The 17,937-nt window shown below is 52.0% G+C and overlaps 1 protein-coding gene across 14 annotated transcripts in view; it reads right to left on the bottom strand.

Annotated features, from left to right (window-relative positions):
• Window positions 1-4,337: 4,337 nt before the first annotated feature.
• LOC142404093 (olfactory receptor 14J1-like) overlaps window positions 4,338-17,937 on the bottom strand; it is a 38,805-nt gene continuing 25,205 nt past the window's right edge. For 11 of the 14 annotated variants that reach the window (XM_075490493.1, XM_075490492.1, XM_075490490.1 and 8 more), the window contains one exon: window positions 4,338-5,417. In XM_075490493.1, the coding sequence (XP_075346608.1) occupies window positions 4,633-5,417 (785 nt within the window). In that variant the 3' untranslated portion in view covers window positions 4,338-4,632. Of the gene's footprint in view, window positions 5,418-5,781; window positions 5,978-9,492; window positions 10,056-17,937 lie in introns of those variants that run through there. The other 3 variants (XM_075490502.1, XM_075490501.1, XM_075490503.1) reach the window with 2 other exon arrangements.

The raw sequence follows: 17,937 nt of genomic DNA, 5'->3' as shown, positions 1-17,937 counted from the left end.
ATCTTCTCCTGTGATGGGTGGGACTGCACACCCCCAGTCCCTGCCTTGAGGTTCAAGTACTTGACAGATGCGGGAAGAGTGACTGCCAGTGGAAACAAAAAAATTGTTGAGTACATCAGCCTTCTCCATGTCGGTTGTCACCAGGTCCCCTGTCTCATTTACTGTGAGGGGTACATTTTCTTTAATCCTTCTTTTCTGACTAACGTACCTGTACAAGTCCTTCTTCTTATCCTTCGCACCCCTTGCCAAATTCAGCTCCAACTGTGCCTTACCTTTCCTGATCCCATCCCTATGCATCTGGGCAGTGTCCCTCTATTCTTCCCAGGATACACGTCCCTTGTTCCACTGCCTGTGCATTTCCTTCTTACACTTTAGTTTGAGAAGGAGATCCTTACTGAGCCATGCCGGTCTCCTGCTTTCCTTGCCCGATTTCATACAGGTGGGAATTGGGAGCTCTTGTGCTCTAAGAAAAATGTCCTTAAAGAGCTGCCAGCTCTGTTCAGCTCCTCTGTCCCTGAGGGTGGTGTCCCAGGGGGTCCCATCCACTAAGTCCTTAAACAACTGAAAGTTTGCTCTCCTAAAATTCAGGGTCCTGACTCTATTCTTCGCCTGACGCGTATCCATCAAGATTGCAAATTCCACCAGGGCGTGATCACTGCAGCCCAGGCTGCCACCAGTCTTGACCCCTCTAATTAGTTCAGTCTTGTTGGTAAGCAACAGGTCCAGTAATGCTTCTCATCTGGTTGCGTTGTCTATCACCTGGATTAAGAAATTATCCTCGATGCACTCCAGAAGTCTCCGGACTCTTACAGCTTGCTGTGCTGCTTTTCCAGCAGCTGTCAGGCGGACTGAAGTCCCCTAGGAGGATCAGAGTCTGCAAGTGTGATGCTTCCTGTAGTTGAAGTAAGAACGCTTTATCAGCAGGCTCCCCTTGATCGGGTAGCCTCTAGTAAGCACCAACCATGAGGTTTCCTTTGTTGGCTTGGCCCCTCATTTTTACCCAGAAGCTCTCAACCTGTTCATCGCTCTTTTTCCAAGACAGCTCTGGGCAGTCAATCCATTTTTTTACATAGAGGGCAGCCTCCCCACCCCTCCTTCCTTGCCTGTCCCTCCTGAACAGTTTATAGCCATTGATTGCAGCACTCCGGTCATGTGATTCCTCCCACCACGTTTCAGCAATAGTGATTAGATCCTTGCTTTCTAGCTGCACAGCAGCTTCCAGCTCCTCCTGTTCCTTACCCATCATGCATGCATTGGCATAGAGGCACTTCAGCTGGGCTATTGTCCTTGTCACCTTTCTAGAGGAACACACCCTAATTCCCTTCAGGCCTTTCACTGGTGTTTCCCTGTAGGTTCCTAGCACACCAGCAGCCCCTGGCTCTTCTCTGTTGCTTAAAACTCCATCCCCCTCCCCCACTAAATCTAGTTTGAAGCTCTCCATAGAAGTCTGGCCGGCTTGTTGGTGAAGACCCTCTTGCTGCCCTTGGTCGGGTGAATCCCATGAGCTCCCACCAGACCCAGCTTCAGACACATGGACATGTGCACAACTCTGAGTGCATTCATGTTCCCTGTGTGTGCTCTGTGCGATGTGGAAGGTGAGAAATGGTCACTCATGCTTGCAGAGCCCCTTCTGACTGCACAGTTGAGACTGCACAGTTGAGTTGACTCCACAGAAATGCTTCTTTCCTACTAGGGAATTTAAGGCACAGGCCAGAAGGGCAGGGGAGGGTAACCTAGCAGACAGGGACCTTGCAGGCAGGTTCCTGATGTGGCAGGCAGCAAGCTGTCCGAGGCAGGTGAGAGAAATCTGACTGGGATGGTGGGGGTTTGCTCCTGGAGTCACACAGAGAAATGTAAGGGCTCTGAGTGAGGTGTCCACATCTGAGTTGGCCTCAAGCACACCTCATACACATAAGGGGGTTCAGAGACAGGAGTCTTTCTCTTGCACGTGCAAGGACAGTGCACTGCAGCAGTCATATGTCTCTCTGACCTTCTCTTGCCATTCCCAGAGGCTGGAAGGCATCTAAGCCCTGTGATGTATCACCCTGCTCTGAACTCATCTTAGGCGCTGCATGGCACAAGGCATAGTCACGGGGACCTAGATGCAAGGAAGCACATCCCAGCTGTTGTTGTCTGGGGTACGTTACTCACAAATTGCCGTGATCTTGAGAAACCTTCTGTCCCACAGGCCTTCAGAGCACCCCTAGGAGTAGCTGAAGGCACTTGTGTTCGCTCAAGTTCACCTCATCACACACACGAGATGTGCATGCATAAGTCTATAATGCAAGAATAAACTTCTGACCTAGTCATTTGGTGTCCATCTGTGGAGGGACAAATGACCTCTCCGAGCTGGTGTGAATGGCCAGTGCTGGCACTGGCAGTTGTGAGGGGCTGGTCCATTACAATTGCCCTGGGGTAGCTTCCCCAGCGTGTCCAGAGGCCGTGGCATGGACCAGGTCCTGCTGTACTGATCCTTCATTTCTCTCCCAGGAGAGACCTGGCTGTGCTGCTGAGTGCCCCAGCCTGCACACTCATACGGTTGTGGTGTACACTGATGTTATCCTCTCCTGGGCACACTCCAGCCCAGCCCCTCTGGGGCTCTCCCCACCTCCTCAGCACAGCCCAGCAGAGCAGCCTAGTCTGGGCTGGCCCCACAGCAGTGCCTGCCACAGGGTGCTGCAGAGCTCTGGGCACTCACCCCGCAGCCCCAGCCCCTCTGAAGGGCACAACAGCTGCTGGGGGGCAGAGAGGGGTCTCAACCTCCCCATCTGCTCCAGAGCTGGAGGCTCGCAATGGCACAAGGAAAAGGAGGTCAGTGAAACTGCAGGACCCATGGCCTTGGGTCCAGGAGATCCCCACTGCAGACTGCCTGTGCCCCCTCAGTGCCAGCCCCTCTCCCAAGGCTCCCAAGGCTCACAAGAGTCCTGACCCAGCGGCAGAGTACCTGTCCTGAGTGGGTGCCTGCAGAAAGAGATTTCCCTTTCTTATTGATTCCTCCCTGCAGGCACTGAAAAGCTCCCTTGCTTCCTGGCCAGCCATTCCTGGTTCCCTACTTGTGCTCCCCACAGGGCCCCATGCTGGTGGTGCTGCTCTGAAGAGTGAGGGAGCTGTGGTGCTCTGGGGCCATGGGGTGACCCCACAGTGGCCATGCTGGTCAGGGTGGGAAGCAGACCCAGCTGGACTGGGGTCGCTGCTGCTGAGCCCCTTTCCATCTTCCCTGATGGCTCAGTAGCCAAGGACAGGGCTTGGCAGGACAATGGGGTGTCTCCAACAGCACAAAGGGCAGCAGAGGGCTGCACTAGATCCAGCCTGTGGGGTTTCCAAGAGGGTATGCTGAATCACTCTCCAGTCTTATGTCCCTTTGCTTGCTGGCTCCTCACAGCCTCTCCTGGAATTGCAGAGCCTTCATTAGCCCATGGGCTCCTCAGGTTTGCCTTTTCTTCTGGGTGACTCCTGCTGGGATGGTCATTCATTTTATGAGGTGCCACTCACTGCCCACCCAGGCTCACACAGTGTCCCTGGAGATCCCCTGAAATCTCCTGGCAGCTCCAGGTTCCTCTCCAGGATAACACCTGCAATCAGCCACTCCACAGGTGGGACAGTGCCAGGCAGATAAGTCAAAGACCATTTGCTGTCTGCTTGGACAGGTGCCACCAAGAAGGGAGCTCTAGGTCCAGCCCTTGGTCCCTAACAGATCCCCCTGGGACTCTGACCCTGTCCTCCAGAATCTGTGGAGAACCCCAGAACACCAAGAGGACTTTTCAAGGAGCAGCTCCTTGGTGTATTCCTGGCACCAGCTTTGTAAAGGCCTCTGAGCCTGCCCTGAGGAGACCCTTTAGTGACCGTGGTGCTAGCAGGGAGGCCAGCTCTGACACAGTGGTTCACATGGCCTGCTCCTGCCTGCAGCCACAGGGATGCCACTATGGACACAACGGGACTGTCAAATGTTGCACAAGACCTTAGGACTTACACAAATGCAAGGACACGGCAGGACATCATGGAGTGACCAGCACTGAGAAGACCATGTCCTGCTGCTGTCAATGGCCATGGCTCCAGGGAATCAGCAGCGCTGACTCACAGGCAAGAGAGAGGGAGTGCCCGCTGAGGCAGCGAGGGGCAGCCCCGAGTGCCACCAGGGCTGCTCATCCATGTGGCAGCTTGGATCCTGAATCCCTTCTGCCTACTGGGGCTGGGCCCCAAGCTCCAGAGATATAAGAGATAGGGAGTAGAGACAAATGATTACCTTTTGGTTTAGCTATGCAAAGAGCCTGCTTCCTTATGTACATTAGGTTTACCAGCCAGAAAAAAAAGGTTTGAAGGTTAAGAAGAAGTTGGATGAATAATATTATTTAATTGGAGTTAATATTATCACAGGTTTAACAAACAAATACAAAATAAAGAAACAGAAGAACCAAAGATAGGCTGGATTTCAGGCTGAGTTGCTGGGAGTTGTGTGAGGGTGGTGGGCACCTTATTAATGCTGGAATGATGTGTATTCATATAGTTTCCTCAGGGCATCCTTGAGCTCCTTGCTCCTCATGCTGTAAATGAGGGGGGTCACTGCTGGAGGCACCACTGAGTACAGAACTGCCATGACCAGGTCGAGGGTTGGGGAGGAGATGTAGGGGGGCTTCAGATAGGCAACCATGGTATTGCTGATAAACAGGGAGACCACGGCCCGGTGGAAAAGGCTTTGTGCCGTCCTTGCTCAGAGGGGATCCTCAGCACGACCCTGAAGATCTGCACGTAGGACAGCAGGATGAAAACAAAGCATGCCAAAGTAAAAGAGGCATTAACCACGAGGTGTCCAACTTCCCTGAGGTAGGAGCGTGAGCAGGAGAGCTTGAGGATCAGGGGGATTTCACAGAAGAACCGGTCCAGGGCATAGCCTTGGCAGAGTGGTATGGAAAATGTATTGGCAGTGTGCAGCAGAGCACAGAGAAACCCACTGCCCCAGGCAGCTGCTGCCACGTGGGCACAAGCTCTGCTGCCCAGGAGGGTCCCGTAGTGCAGGGGTTTGCAGATGGCAACGTAGCAGTCATAGGACATGACAGTGAGAATAGAATACTCTGCTGCAATCAAGAGGGCAAACAGAAAGACCTGTGCAGCACATCCCAGGTAGGAAATGGCCCTGGTGTCCCAGAGAGAATTGGCCATGACTTTAGGGAGAGTGGTGGGGATGTAACCCAGGTCGAGGAGGGAGAGGTTGAGGAGGAAGAAGTACATGGGGGTGTGGAGGCGGTGGTCACAGGCTACGGCGGTGATGATGAGGCCGTTGCCCAGGAGGGCAGCCAGGTAGATGCCCAGGAAGAGCCAGAAGTGCCAGAGCTGCAGCTTCCGCGTGTCTACAAATGCCAGGAGGAGGAACTCGGTGATGGAGCTGCTGTTGGTCATTTGCTTCCTCTGTGCATGGGGACCTGTCCAAGGAGGAAAAGGCAGCAAAGAGTTAGGACAGACAACTCTGAGCAAAACCTATCCCATTTCTCACAGAAACCCCCCACATGACCTCTCCTTCCAGAAAGACCTTTGTGCAGCTCCCTGGCATGAGCTCTGTTCTTTGCTGGCTGAGGGTGCAAGGGGGAGCAGGGGACTCTGCTGTGGGCTCCGGAGGAGTCAGTCCTGCTGTGCACCCCCAGGCAGATAGGAACCAGGAGTGATCTCTGTTTAAATCCACTCATGATATCAAAGAGAGTTCAGCATTGTCCCTCCCAGTTCACCCAGCTGCAGAGGAGAGCTGTGGGGGTTATGTTTTGTTTATTTTGTTCCTGTCCCCTGTCCCACCTGAGGAGTGTTTGTTGAAGGCAGACGTCCTTGGCATTCCTGCTACACTACAAGTGCTATCCTGAGAGCCCTGGCAGGCAATGGGACAGACCCTTGGTGCAAAGGGAGGAGAGACGGTTTGTCCATCAGTCGTGCTCTCAGCTGCCCTTGGCTCACACCTCTCTGAGCTGGAGGATGATCATGCTCAGCTCTTCCCCTGAAAGGGAATGTAATACTGCTCAGAACAGAGGACTCTAGTTTCAAAATGCAGATGACCTCCACACTCCCCTCCCCAGGGAAGAGCTGTGAGCTTCTGGATGCCTTGAAGATGGGGTGTCCTTAACAGAGAACCAGCTTTATCCCCACCCTACGGACTGCATTGCCCAGAGACACACAGGTTAGAAGAGGGCTTGGGCACCTTGCTCCCATGGACACAGCTGCATGGCAGGACCTGCAGGGTCAGTTGCTGAGCTGCTGCTCAAGCCCCCACCCCAGAGAGCCTGAAAACAGGAGCAGCCGCAGCAGGGCCAGGTGGAGAAACATGGAGAAATGCCCCAATGCTTCTGCCAAGTGAGGCAAGGCCAGGGAGGGACAGATGGGCGCTCGGGAGACTCTCCTCTGCTGCAGCTCTGGCTGCAGAGGAGGCAGCTGTGGCCCTGGAGCCAAGAGCCTTGAGGGCAGAAGGTCTGCTGGGTGGGAGAGGAGACTAAGAGGGCTTGTTTGGGAGAAAACATGTTCAGTGAAGGGCTGACAGGGAGATGCCGAAATCCACCCTCCCAGCCTTTGCTGTCAGCACTTTTCTCTCACTCCCTGTCCATGTCTCTGCTGCCTGGATCCGTCCCTGCCAGGAGCTGCTTCTCTGTTCCCATGTCTTCTCCCCGTGCCAGTGCCCACAGACTCCATCCCACCTGCTGTGTGCTCAAGTCTGTCCTGCAGACCCCCTCCTGGCAGCAGGGCACTGCCCAGGAGCATGTCTGTGTTGGCAAGTTGTAAGGAGCAGGTCAGATAAACCCTGAGGATAACACACACAAGTGACGAGGCTTTCAGTAGGCAAAGGAGCAGGTGAAAGGACTTAATCAGTATCCTCACAGACCTACTGACCTCTCAGACTAATTCTGTAAGGAGTCTCAGTCTCTTGTCCAAACCTGACAGCTCCATTGCCATTTTCCCCCCCAAACAGGGCAGGAAACTGAAAGCACAGACCTCAGAAAGCACCTTTCCTTCCAGGTAGTCCCTGCCTTGATGCGCTTCTTGAAAAGCTGCCTCTGGCAATGTCCTGCAGTGACCTGGAGCTGTGAGCAGTCCTGACCCCTGTAGCACCCTCTTGACAGCAGAGGGACTCTGCCCTGCCCTGCCTTGCCTTACCCTGCTGGTGGTCGCTCCTTCCACCCACAACTTCCCCTGCAGCGCCATGGGGAGCTCCCCGGGCAGGATGAGCGCTGACCCTGGCAGGCGGCAGAGTCCTTGCCCCAGAACACAGCCCCCTGGGGCACAGGGACCGGGGACCCTGCTCTGAAGGACAGCCCTAGGCACCCCTGGGTGCACACCCACCTTCACACCCTTGCAGCCATCCCTGGGAGAAGGAAGCCATCATGCCCTGTCTGTCTGAAGGTGCAGCAGGGAAGCCCTGCTCTGGAGCACATCTTCCTCCTCTACATTGGAGGCTCTGTAGGTTCTCTGTATCAGCCTACAGGTATCTCTGTAGGCTACGACAGCTTTATGAGACCCCTCCACGAAGCCCGTGTTCATTGCCCTGCACCGAGAGAATTACCGCGTAGAGTGCTGTGAAGATTTCTCCTCCAGCCCAGACCACCTTTAACGTCTCTCTGCCTTGCTTGTCTCCCCTCAGCACCTGCAGGCAGCAGCTCAGCCCTGCTGCACTTTGCAGAGGAGCTGCTCCTGGGCAGAGCTGTCTCTCTGCAGCGCTGCCCACTTGCCATGAGCTCCCTCCATCCCAGGAGCCTGGCCCAGCTCAGCAGCAGTGGAGCAGCCCAAGGCTTTTTAATGACCCCTCTGGTGGGTTTGGGGCAGAGTCTATGAACCTCAGACACTGAGAGGAAGTTGAAGAAAGCTCTCAAGAAGTCAAAGTCCGATGCAAACTCCAAAGTCTCAGAGAACGTTAATAGGTCCCACAGAGGACCGTTATCAACAAAGCCTCCCAGGGGCTGGTTAGAGCAGGAAGCTGGAGGCAGTGATGACAGGTAGGCAAAGGCAATGTAAAGGTGGCTCTGACGCTGAGTAAACCGGGATGTGTCACATTAAGCCAAAGGGCCAAGCCCTGACTCCCGGCCCCTGGCAAGGGAGATCTCTCCCTCATCCCTGCCATCCTACTGCTCTCTTTTCTGCCTTTGCTCTGGTTTCTGCTCCAGCTATTGCTACTTCTTCCACTTTGCAAGCACCTCTCTGACAAGAAATTATAGGGCCAGGACAGGAACATGGCCAGCTTTCTGTGGGAACAGTTTGTGTGCCTTTTCCACCTGCTGATTTGGTTTTGGGGCAACAACAAGTGCTCAGACTGTGGGATGGTCCAGACAAGGTGATACAAACTATATGCGACACCTTCCACATTTATGACGCTTTGTGGGCTGACATGCAGCAACTATTTGAGGTGTTCTTTACTCCAGATGAAAAAATGAAAATCTGGGAAACAAGTCGCAGATGGGCCAGGGAAGCACAGGGCAGAACCCCATGGCCAGCCAATGACCCAGGATGGGATCCCAACTTAGCAGCTGATAGAGATACTCTGAAAAGAGTGAGAGGGGGATTCTTAGAGTCATTAGAAAGACTCTAAATTGGGCTAAGGCCCAAGGATGTCAGCAAGGAAATACCGACCCCCACATCTGAACATTATGCCCGACTGGTGAAACAAATAAGAATGTTTGGAGGGGTCGACCCTGAGAAGGAGGAAAATCGATCTTTAATGGTATCTTCCTCTGTAGATCAGTCAGCCCCAGGTATTAAGAAATACTCTTTCTAAACATGTGCCAGGACAGCAGGGCAAAGTGTTGGATGAAATAGTCAGCATTGCTACGTTCATGTTTAACGGGACAGATTAAAGACAGCTGAAGCAAAAAAAAGAAAGAACAGGAAGAGAAAGCTAGTCTGTTGGTAGCAGCATTAAGTAGCTACCCGAGACTAAGAGGATGGGGACACAGAGGTTTCCGAGGTAAGGGCAGAGGAGGAAATTTTAGGAGCAATGGACCTCAAGGAACTAGAGACTGTTGTCATTATTGTGGACAACAAGGCCATGGGAAGCGGGAGTGCCCAGTATGACCAAAGGGCCTCCCAAAAGGACCTCTCAGTCCTCTGGTGCAATCTTTCCCTGCCGTATGCAACAGGGGCAGGTAGATTTCACCCAGGATTGACAGTTAGCAGGGACCTATTGGGCAGTCACTACAGGAGTCTCTGAACGTGAAATATTTTGCCCTTGTTCTTACCAGAATCTGGTCTTAAACTTTTCGACTGATGAACATAATTATCCCTGTCTAATAGATACAGGGGCAACATTTTCTACCTTCAATCAGTATTCATCTGGACTCTCAATACCTTTTGCCATTTACCTGGGAGAGGTACAGCTAACATGGACAAGGCTTTGCTGGGTCCTCCATTAGGTTTTCTAAGAATTTTAGTAAAAGATTTGCAGGATGTTGTGTTTACAAATGGATATGTTTTGATACAATATGTTAATGATTTATTGGTAGCCAAGGAATCTTATATAGATGACACCCGTACCTTACTGTTTGCCTTTGCTGAGAAGGGCCATGGGGCTTCTCCATGTAAGTTAAATTTTTGTGAGAGAAACGTAAAATACCTGGGTTACATTCCGCAACAAGGGGAGCGTTGTTGATCCAAGGACTGTATTAAAGCCATTCAAAATCTTCCTCAACCAGTTACTGAAAGCAAATGTGAGCCTTTTCCGGAGCTGTAGGATTCTGCTGCCCCTGGATAGCTGCTTCTGGAGAAACGGCAAAACCCCTGATACAGACTACTGCTCAAGATGCTGGAGAACCCCTTCACTGAACAACAAATAAGGTAAAGGCATCTGAACTTTTGAAGCAAGCATTAGTGACTGCACCTGCTCTGGGATTGCCAGACTATGGTAAACTGTTGACCTTGTTTGTACATGAAGATATTTAGAGTATGGCAGCCAAAGCCAGGACAGTCTGGCAGCTCCAGGATCCTTTGCTTGTATCCCTAAGACAGCTGCTGCAGCACTCCTGGTTGAACAGAGGGAAAATGTGGTGTTTGGATCCTCTCTAGTGGTGCAAGCACCACATGAAATTGAAATGCCCACTACGGGACTCCCCCAGAGATGATGCCAGCCTCAAACCAGGAGTCTCTAAGCAGAATTGTCTCTGAGCCCTCTCCAGCCCCTGGGGTAAATGGGGGGCTGGGACTGACCCCTCTTCTTGGGGCACCAGGGACCCTGGGATGAGGGAACACTGGGAGGTGGGAGGACAACTCGGGGCACGGGCAATGGGGACGGACGGGTGATGGGGTTCTTCAGTCACTGGGGAGCACTGGGGAGTACTGGTGAATGTTGGGCACAGGGAGACAAGAGCTCAGCTTGGGGGAAGTGCTGGGGTGGTTGCAGTGCCCAGCTACAGCCCACCCCATTTCCCTTGCACTGCAGGCCCCAAACTGGTCCAGTCCCCAGCCATGGCCTCCCCAGAGCAGAGAACAGAGGGGAATATCCCCTGCCCTGGCCCTCACCCTGCCACTGCCTGGGGCCACCGTGCCCTCCCACACAACCTGGGTCCCACTCTGCAGAGCTGCCCCCAGATGGTGGGTCCCAGTGACCCCGTTCCCAACAAAGCTCTGGCTCCAGGCCCGTCCCTGGCTGGGACTTGGCCACAGCTCCCCAAAGGCCCTTGTCCCCACACAGTGTCCCTTCAATGCCCTCATCCTTGGCCCTGGCCAGTGCTGTCGCTGAGCATGATGTAGCCATCCAGAGGCACACGATGAAGTGGACGCTTGTCCCCAGGCAGCCACTCGGAGCTAATTGTGGAACGGAGCTCCCCTGGCAAGAGGAGGGATGTTTGTCCCCACAGCATTTCTGATAAGCTTTATTTGCGCAGGGCCCGTGGCACAAGGAGCCCGTTCAGCAAGATTGATGGTTCCCGAGAGTGCCCGATCAGGGGGAGTCTGAGGGGGTTAAAGCAGCCTGGACGCCTGGGCTCCCACCAGCTCTGGCAGCAGGCAGAGCCCACAGAGGAGGGCAGTGCTGGGGGAACTGGTGAGGAGCAGGTCCTGGGGCACTCTGCATGCTGGAGCCCAGAGGTGGGGGCAGTCGTGGGGGAGCAGCCTGACACCTGGGGTGTCACTCTCCTTCGGGAAAGCCTGGTGGCAGGGGAGTCCTGCAGAAGAGGGGCTTAGATCAGCCTGGGTGATGGAGCTGTCTCCCCAGGGGCACTGCCAGGCTTCCCCATACTGATATTTCAGCCATCGTCCTCTCTACTAACAAGGCTTTAGCCACTTGGTGTGTTTGATTATGGCGCACGTTTTACATTCATGGATAACCTGTGCAATGGCATCCATGGTCAAGTCCACCCCTCAATCATGACCCATTTGTATGTTGCAACCCTTACTACATGTGCTGATGTGTCATGGGTCCATCGAGCTATAAATAGCTCACCCTTATGTTCCCAGTCCAGATCCACCTGAGCCACTTCAATTTTAGCAGCCTGGTCCAGCTGCTCATTGTTTTGATGTTCTTCAGTGGCCCGACTCTTGGGTACGTGAGCATCTACGTGACGTACTTTTACAGCCAGGTTCTCTACCCAGGTAGCAGTATCTTGCCACAGTTGAGCAACCTGGATGGGTTTGCCTCTGTGCTACCAGTTGGTCCGCTTCCATTGCTGTAGCCACCCCCACAGAGCATTTGCCACCACTCATGAGTCAGTATAGAGATAAAGGACTGGCCATGTTTCTCATTCAGCAATATCTGAGCCAGCTGGATGGCTTTCATCTCTGCAAACTGACTCAATTCACCTTTTCCTTTCGTGGTTTCTGCGATTTGTTGTATAGGACTGCACGCAGCAGCTTTTTCCACCTCCGGTGTTTTCTCCCACTATGACAGGATGCATCTGTAAGCAGGGCATATGGCTTCTCTTTCTCTAGTAATTTATTACACAGTGGGGCCTCTTCAGCACGAGTCACCTCCTCTGGTAACACTCCAAAGTTTTGGCCTTCCGGCTAGTCCATGATCACTTCCAAGATTCCTGGGTGGTCGGGGTTTCCCATTCAAGCCTGTTGCCTTACCAGTGCAACCCACTTACTCTGTGTAGCATCAGTTGCATGATGTGTAGAGGGGACCCTCCCTGTGAACATCCAGCCCAGCACAGGCAATCGAGGTGCCAAGATGAGCTGTGCTTCAGTACCAACTGCTTCTGAAGTGGCTCAAAGCCCTTCATATGCTGCTAATATTTCTTTTTTAGTTGGAGTGTAGCAGGCTTCGGATCCTCTATAACCCCAGCTCCAAAACCCTAGAGGTTGACCTTGGGTCTCTCCAGGTGCTTTCTGCCAGAGGCTCCAGGTGGGGCTGTGGTCCCTGGCTGTGGTGTAAAGCATGTTTTTCACATCTTGTCTTGTCTAGACTGGCCCAAGGGCTACTGCACAAACTATCTCTCGTTTAGTTTGTTCAAAGGCTTGTTGCTGCTCAGGGCCCCATCAAAACCGTTTGTCTTCTCAGTCACTCGATAGAGAGGGCTTATGATCAGACTATAACCTGGAATATGCACTCTCCAAAAGCCCATGACACCTGAGAAAGCTTGTGTTCCTTTTTTGTTAGTTGGTAGTGACAAATCTGTTATTTTCTTGATCCCATCCATTGGGCTATGACAATGCCCATCTTGCCATTTTATTCCTAAAAACTGGATCTCCTGTGCAGGTCCTTTGACCTCACTTTATTTTATGGCAAAGCCAGCTTTCAGAAGAATCTAGTTTATTCTTCTCCCTTTCTCAAACACTTCCTCTGCTGTATTGCCCACACCATGGTGTCATCAATATACTGCAGGTGTTCAGGAGCTTCGCCCTGTTCCAGTGCAGTCTGGATCAGTCCATGGCAAATGGTAGGGCTGTGTTCCACTCCAGGGCAGCTGATTCCAGGTGTACTGAATACCCCTCCAGGTGACAGCAAACTGTGGCCCGCACTGCTGCCAGAGGGATTGAGAAAAACACATTAGCGATATCAGTTGTTGCATACCACTTGGCTGCCTTTGACTCCAGTTCATATTGGAGTTCTAGCATGTCCGGTGCGGCAGCACTCAGTGGAGGGCATGCCTGCACTCAGTGGAGGTGCAGGCATGACTTTGTTCAGGCCACGCTAGTCCACTGTTAGCCTCCACTCTCCGTTAGATTTTTGCACTGGCCATATGGGAGTGGTAAAGGGTGAGCGAGTCTTGCTGATCACTCCTTGGCTCTCCAGTCGCTGAATCCCCGCTTACGGATGGGAACCAGGGAGTCTCGATTGGTGTGATATTGTCACCAGTGCACTGTCATGGTAGCAAATGGCACCTGCTGTTCTTTAACCTGCAGCAACCCCACCACAGAAGGATCCTCTGAGGGACCAAGCTAAGCACCAAGCAGGCAAGCTAAACAGCTGTTTAATCTTCTCCGTACTCAAGACAGCTATACCAAAAGCCCACCGGTACCCTTTTGGGTCCTTGAAGTACCCTCTCCAGAGGCGGTCTATGCCAAGGATGCATGAAGCCTCTGGACCAGTCACAACAGCATGCTTTTGCCACTCTTTCCCAGCCTCCAACACAGACGGTTCTCAGGATCCTCCCGTCACTCCAGAAATACAGATGGATTTTGCCCCTTTGTAATCTGATGGCATTAAAGTCCACTGTGCACCAGTGTCCACCAGAGCTTTATACTCCCGTGGGGCTGATGTGCCAGGCCATTGAACCCACCCAGTCCAGTAAACTCGGTTGTCCCTTTCCTCTGCCTGGCTGGAGACAGGGACCCTTTATTCCTGGTCAGCGTATTCATTACTTGGTTTTTGTAACTGCAAAGCCAAAGTCCCTTCCTCAGGGTTGAAAGTAAGATCAGCCCTTCTACTCTGCCCAACAGAAACTGGAGCAGTAATTCTCCTGGATGGATGGAGGCCTTTTGGCTGTTGTTTTTTCTTGCAGCTCCTGTACCCGAGCTTCTAGTCTCCAGGTAAGTTCACCATCCCACTTTCTCATGTCCTCTCCCTGGTCATGCAGATAGAACCACAGGGCGGCACGTGGTGTGTGCCACCAGCACCCTTTCCCTTGAGCAGAACAAGGCTGACTCTTAAGAGCTGAGACATTGGTCGGTATGAGAGAGGAAGGCATCCTTTTTTAAATGCTGGAACAATTGTTGGGACAGTTTCTCCACAGCTGAGCTGCAGGCCCGTAGGGAGGAAGTGAGATTCTCTTTCAATTCCTGCAGTTGGCTGGCCAATCCATCCACAGTTGGTGCCTCCGTGTCTGTCCAGCTCTTTATCGCCAGGGTGTTGGCATATGACGTCGGTGCACTTTGTATGACCTTTGGCCACATGGACCGCATGCACTGGGTTTCATGCAGTCTTTGGATGCCTGGTTGTTCTCCCGGTTGCTGTAAATCACCTCCACCATGGGTAATTCCCACAGATACTGTTTGCCTCCCTCAGTGGTGTTCCACTTGTCTGGGAATTTGGAAGATCTTCCTTGAAGTGTTCCTTGAACCTTTCCTTCACACTCAACAGGGGTTGCCTTCAGAGGCTGAGGACTGCTGCCCCTTTTCCAATCCCTTTGTCAATGGCCTTATCCCTAGCAAGGGATCCCAGCTGCTGGGCTTCCTTACCCTCTAATTCTGACTACTGGCCCCAATATCCCAGCATTGGAGCAACCAGCTGATAATTTGCTCCCCTGGATGACGGCTGAAATCTTTTTGCATATCTCGCAAGTTGACCTCAGCTTCCATTGTTCCTTCTTGACTATAGGGGCAACTGATACAGTTGAGGGCTGGGTCTCTGGTTTAGACACAGTGTCTGTTTGTATGTCTTTAGATGCAGAGACCCTTTCTTCTCCTTGAGGGTGCTGAATAGTGCTGAACAGTGCTCAGCAGGCGTAGGCCAGGCCCCAGCACAGTGCGACAAGTTGTGTTTCTTTGGCATAGCCAAGGCCAGGCCACCCTTTTTTCAAATGTTCTCTCACTTCATCAGGATCCCGCACTTGTTTGGGCTGAAGTCCCAGACCATCGGAGGTGACAACCATTCTAGGTACCTGCTCATATTCTCCCACATGCCTTGCCACCCATAACCACACTGCCTCGGGGCCTAGGTGATATTCCAAAATAGTTGGTTAACTTTAGAAAAAGCTGAAAAAATGCTCTTGAGAAGTGCCAATAGGAGTATTTTGGTTACCCAAGGATGTTCAAGATACTGAAAAGTTATTGTAATGAGGGAGAAAACATCTGCCACGCAGGAGAAGGTGATGAAGGTGCCATTCTGTGTTTCCTCCACTGAAAACCTCTTGGGGGAGAAAAGGTGAAAAGTGTCGTTGTTAATTGTCTCCATGAGATGGTTCCCAAAGTAGAGTAATGGCATCAGTGCAGAGCTCAAATAGCAGAGTAAGCTCAAGGCCAGTACTTTTATACTATATCTCCCAGACAAAACAGCACCAAGCGCTACAGAGCACAGCAAATGGCAAAATTCCAAACCAGCCAAAGCCGGAGACCCCTGCTGAGTCCTGTCCTTCCCCCCCACCCTCCACATGAACTAAGGGACACTGGGAACGGGACGGTACTGGGAGATGGGAAGCAAGATGTAACCATGGGGAAAACAGGACCCACGCTGTCCGTCTGTCCCCACTGACGTGCCTGCCAGTGCTGCAGAGCGGCCTCTCCCCTCTCCTCCCACTCCCCCATCCCTTCTCCTCTCCTTTCAGGCCTGCCTCTGTTGGTCTCTCTCTCCCTTCCTGCCTCCATCCCTGGCTTTCCTACAATGGGGCAGGGGAAGATGCGTCTCCAAATGGTAGAGGGGAGAGCTGAGGTGATTACTTAGGCTCCAACCCTATATACGTATGCAAGATGAACAGATAAACCAAGTGTTTCCACCAAAGAAGAAGTAGCACATGCACTTTTCTTTTTCTCCCCTTTCCCCCTGTAAAACAATGGGATACCTCACTGCAGCTCAAAGCCTGAGGAGAACAACCATGCTAAAACTGTATTTGGAAAATAAATGCGGTAACACTTCCACTGCCTCACAGAAGTGACTGCAGGAAAAACAGAGAAACTTCCAGAAGTGCTCTCAGCCCTGCTCGCAGAAGGTGGAGGGATTAGCTACACTTTAGACCAACCTGGTGAAGTCTCTTGTCCATCTCTTTGTCAAACTGGCAACCTCGTGACATTTTACTTTTCAAGATGCTACTGTTACAAAAACATGAGCACGTCCTTTTCGATACCATTAGACCAGCAGATGGGATCTTCCTGAATAGCACCTTTACTGTTAAGTGGATCTCAAATGCCATCCACCTGATTGGCGTTTATCTCAAAGGCAGCCTTGACCTCTCCTAAGTCAATTTTCCTCAATTATGATAGTGCATACAGTTCATCAATTCTTTTCAAAATCACTTTGGAATACAAATCACGTCACAGCATATTTAAATATGGTAAATAATTCAACACTGTGTAACTTAGCTATCTAATAAATAACACACAGAGCAGAAGCAGTCAAAATGAGAATCTTCCAGGTGACTGCCTGCTCTTTGGGCAATTTCCAAAACAAGTGTTCAGGTCAGTTGCCTTAAATCTCTTCACAACTGATCCACAACAGATCTCTTATTTATAGTTAGTGTCCCGTAAAGATACAACCATATCCATAACCCTTAAAAATGACATATAACGTCAGTGAAGAATCTGAGCCATTTACAGTTCATGTGAACCACTTATTTTTCTTTCTTTCAAGCCATGACAGGAGTCTGTATCATCCTCAGAACAAAACCAGTGACACCTTGCTTTCACTGAAATGCAGGCAAACCTCCCACGGACTTCAAAACCTCAACTTGATTTTTACCGCCAGCCTTTGATTCCCGGCTTGTGTCTCATAAAAATAAATTATCCTCACACCCTCATAGACAGAGGACTAAAATAGAGCACTATTTGGCTTTCAGACATGTGACATGGACTGCTGGATGGTTTTGGAAGTGAATGGCGATTTGGAAGCACAGTGTGGTAGCTTGAATTACTGTGGCACATAATAAACAGAGGATGAGTTTAGAGAGGAGCGTGCCAGCCTTACGAAGTGTTCATGGATCTGCTATCATACTGTTGATGTCCCATGAACTCAGTACAGGCAATGAGTCCAATGCATTCAATGCTGCTGTTGCTCAGTGCAGCTAGTGGATTTGCTGGGCATTACATGTGGTTACTTCTGACAAAGCTGCCGAAAGAGACAAGTAAATACGTGCTGCACCTCCTGACTGAGACCTTACTGGCCCTGTCTCCTCCCAGTTCTAGCTCACAGCACCCGTAAAAATGCTGGTCTTCTCGTTATGCGGAAAGAACTAAATACCTCTCCTGTCATCTACCTCTTCCGATAGTTGTGGGCATCTACAAGGAGGCAAAACAGGGGTGCCTGAGCTTGTTGACCCAAAATATGCCCATCTTCATTATGAGTATGTCCCTGCTAACAGAGGTACCAGCTATTCCCTCTGCTGTTTGGGGCACCTGCTGTTTTGGGGCACCTTGAAGACAGAGGTGATGGCAGATGACGTGAGTGTCACAACTGGAAAGAATGGGTGCATCGATGCTGGATTGCTGGAAAAGGTCTTGCGTGGCTGGTGTGAGCCAGGCCAGCAGCTTCACCCAGCGGCTCTCCCCACTCAGAGTGGAGAGCTGAACCACTTGCGTACAATCCCACACTGCCGCTGCCCCACACTGGCCAGAGGATGCTGCCCAGGGCCCCAGGATGGTGATGTTTGGGCCAGGGGTGCTGTGAAGGAAACCACCCTGGAAAGCCAGGAATAGCTGCAGGGTACGCAGAGGGGGAGTGGGAAAGGGACTCAGTGCCCCTGGGGAGACAGCTCCATCACCCAGGCTGATCTAAGCCCTGCTCCTGCAAGACTCCCCTGCCACCAGGCTTTCCCAAAGCAAAGCAGCACCCCTGGTGTCAGGCTGCTCCCCCACGACTGCCCCCACCTCTGGGCTCCAGCCTGTCCCCAGAGGAGC

The sequence above is a fragment of the Mycteria americana genome, unplaced genomic scaffold, assembly GCF_035582795.1.
Source record: "Mycteria americana isolate JAX WOST 10 ecotype Jacksonville Zoo and Gardens unplaced genomic scaffold, USCA_MyAme_1.0 Scaffold_71, whole genome shotgun sequence".
In the NCBI taxonomy this organism is placed as follows: Eukaryota; Metazoa; Chordata; class Aves; order Ciconiiformes; family Ciconiidae; genus Mycteria; species Mycteria americana.
This window is presented reverse-complemented; position numbering and strand designations above follow the sequence as displayed.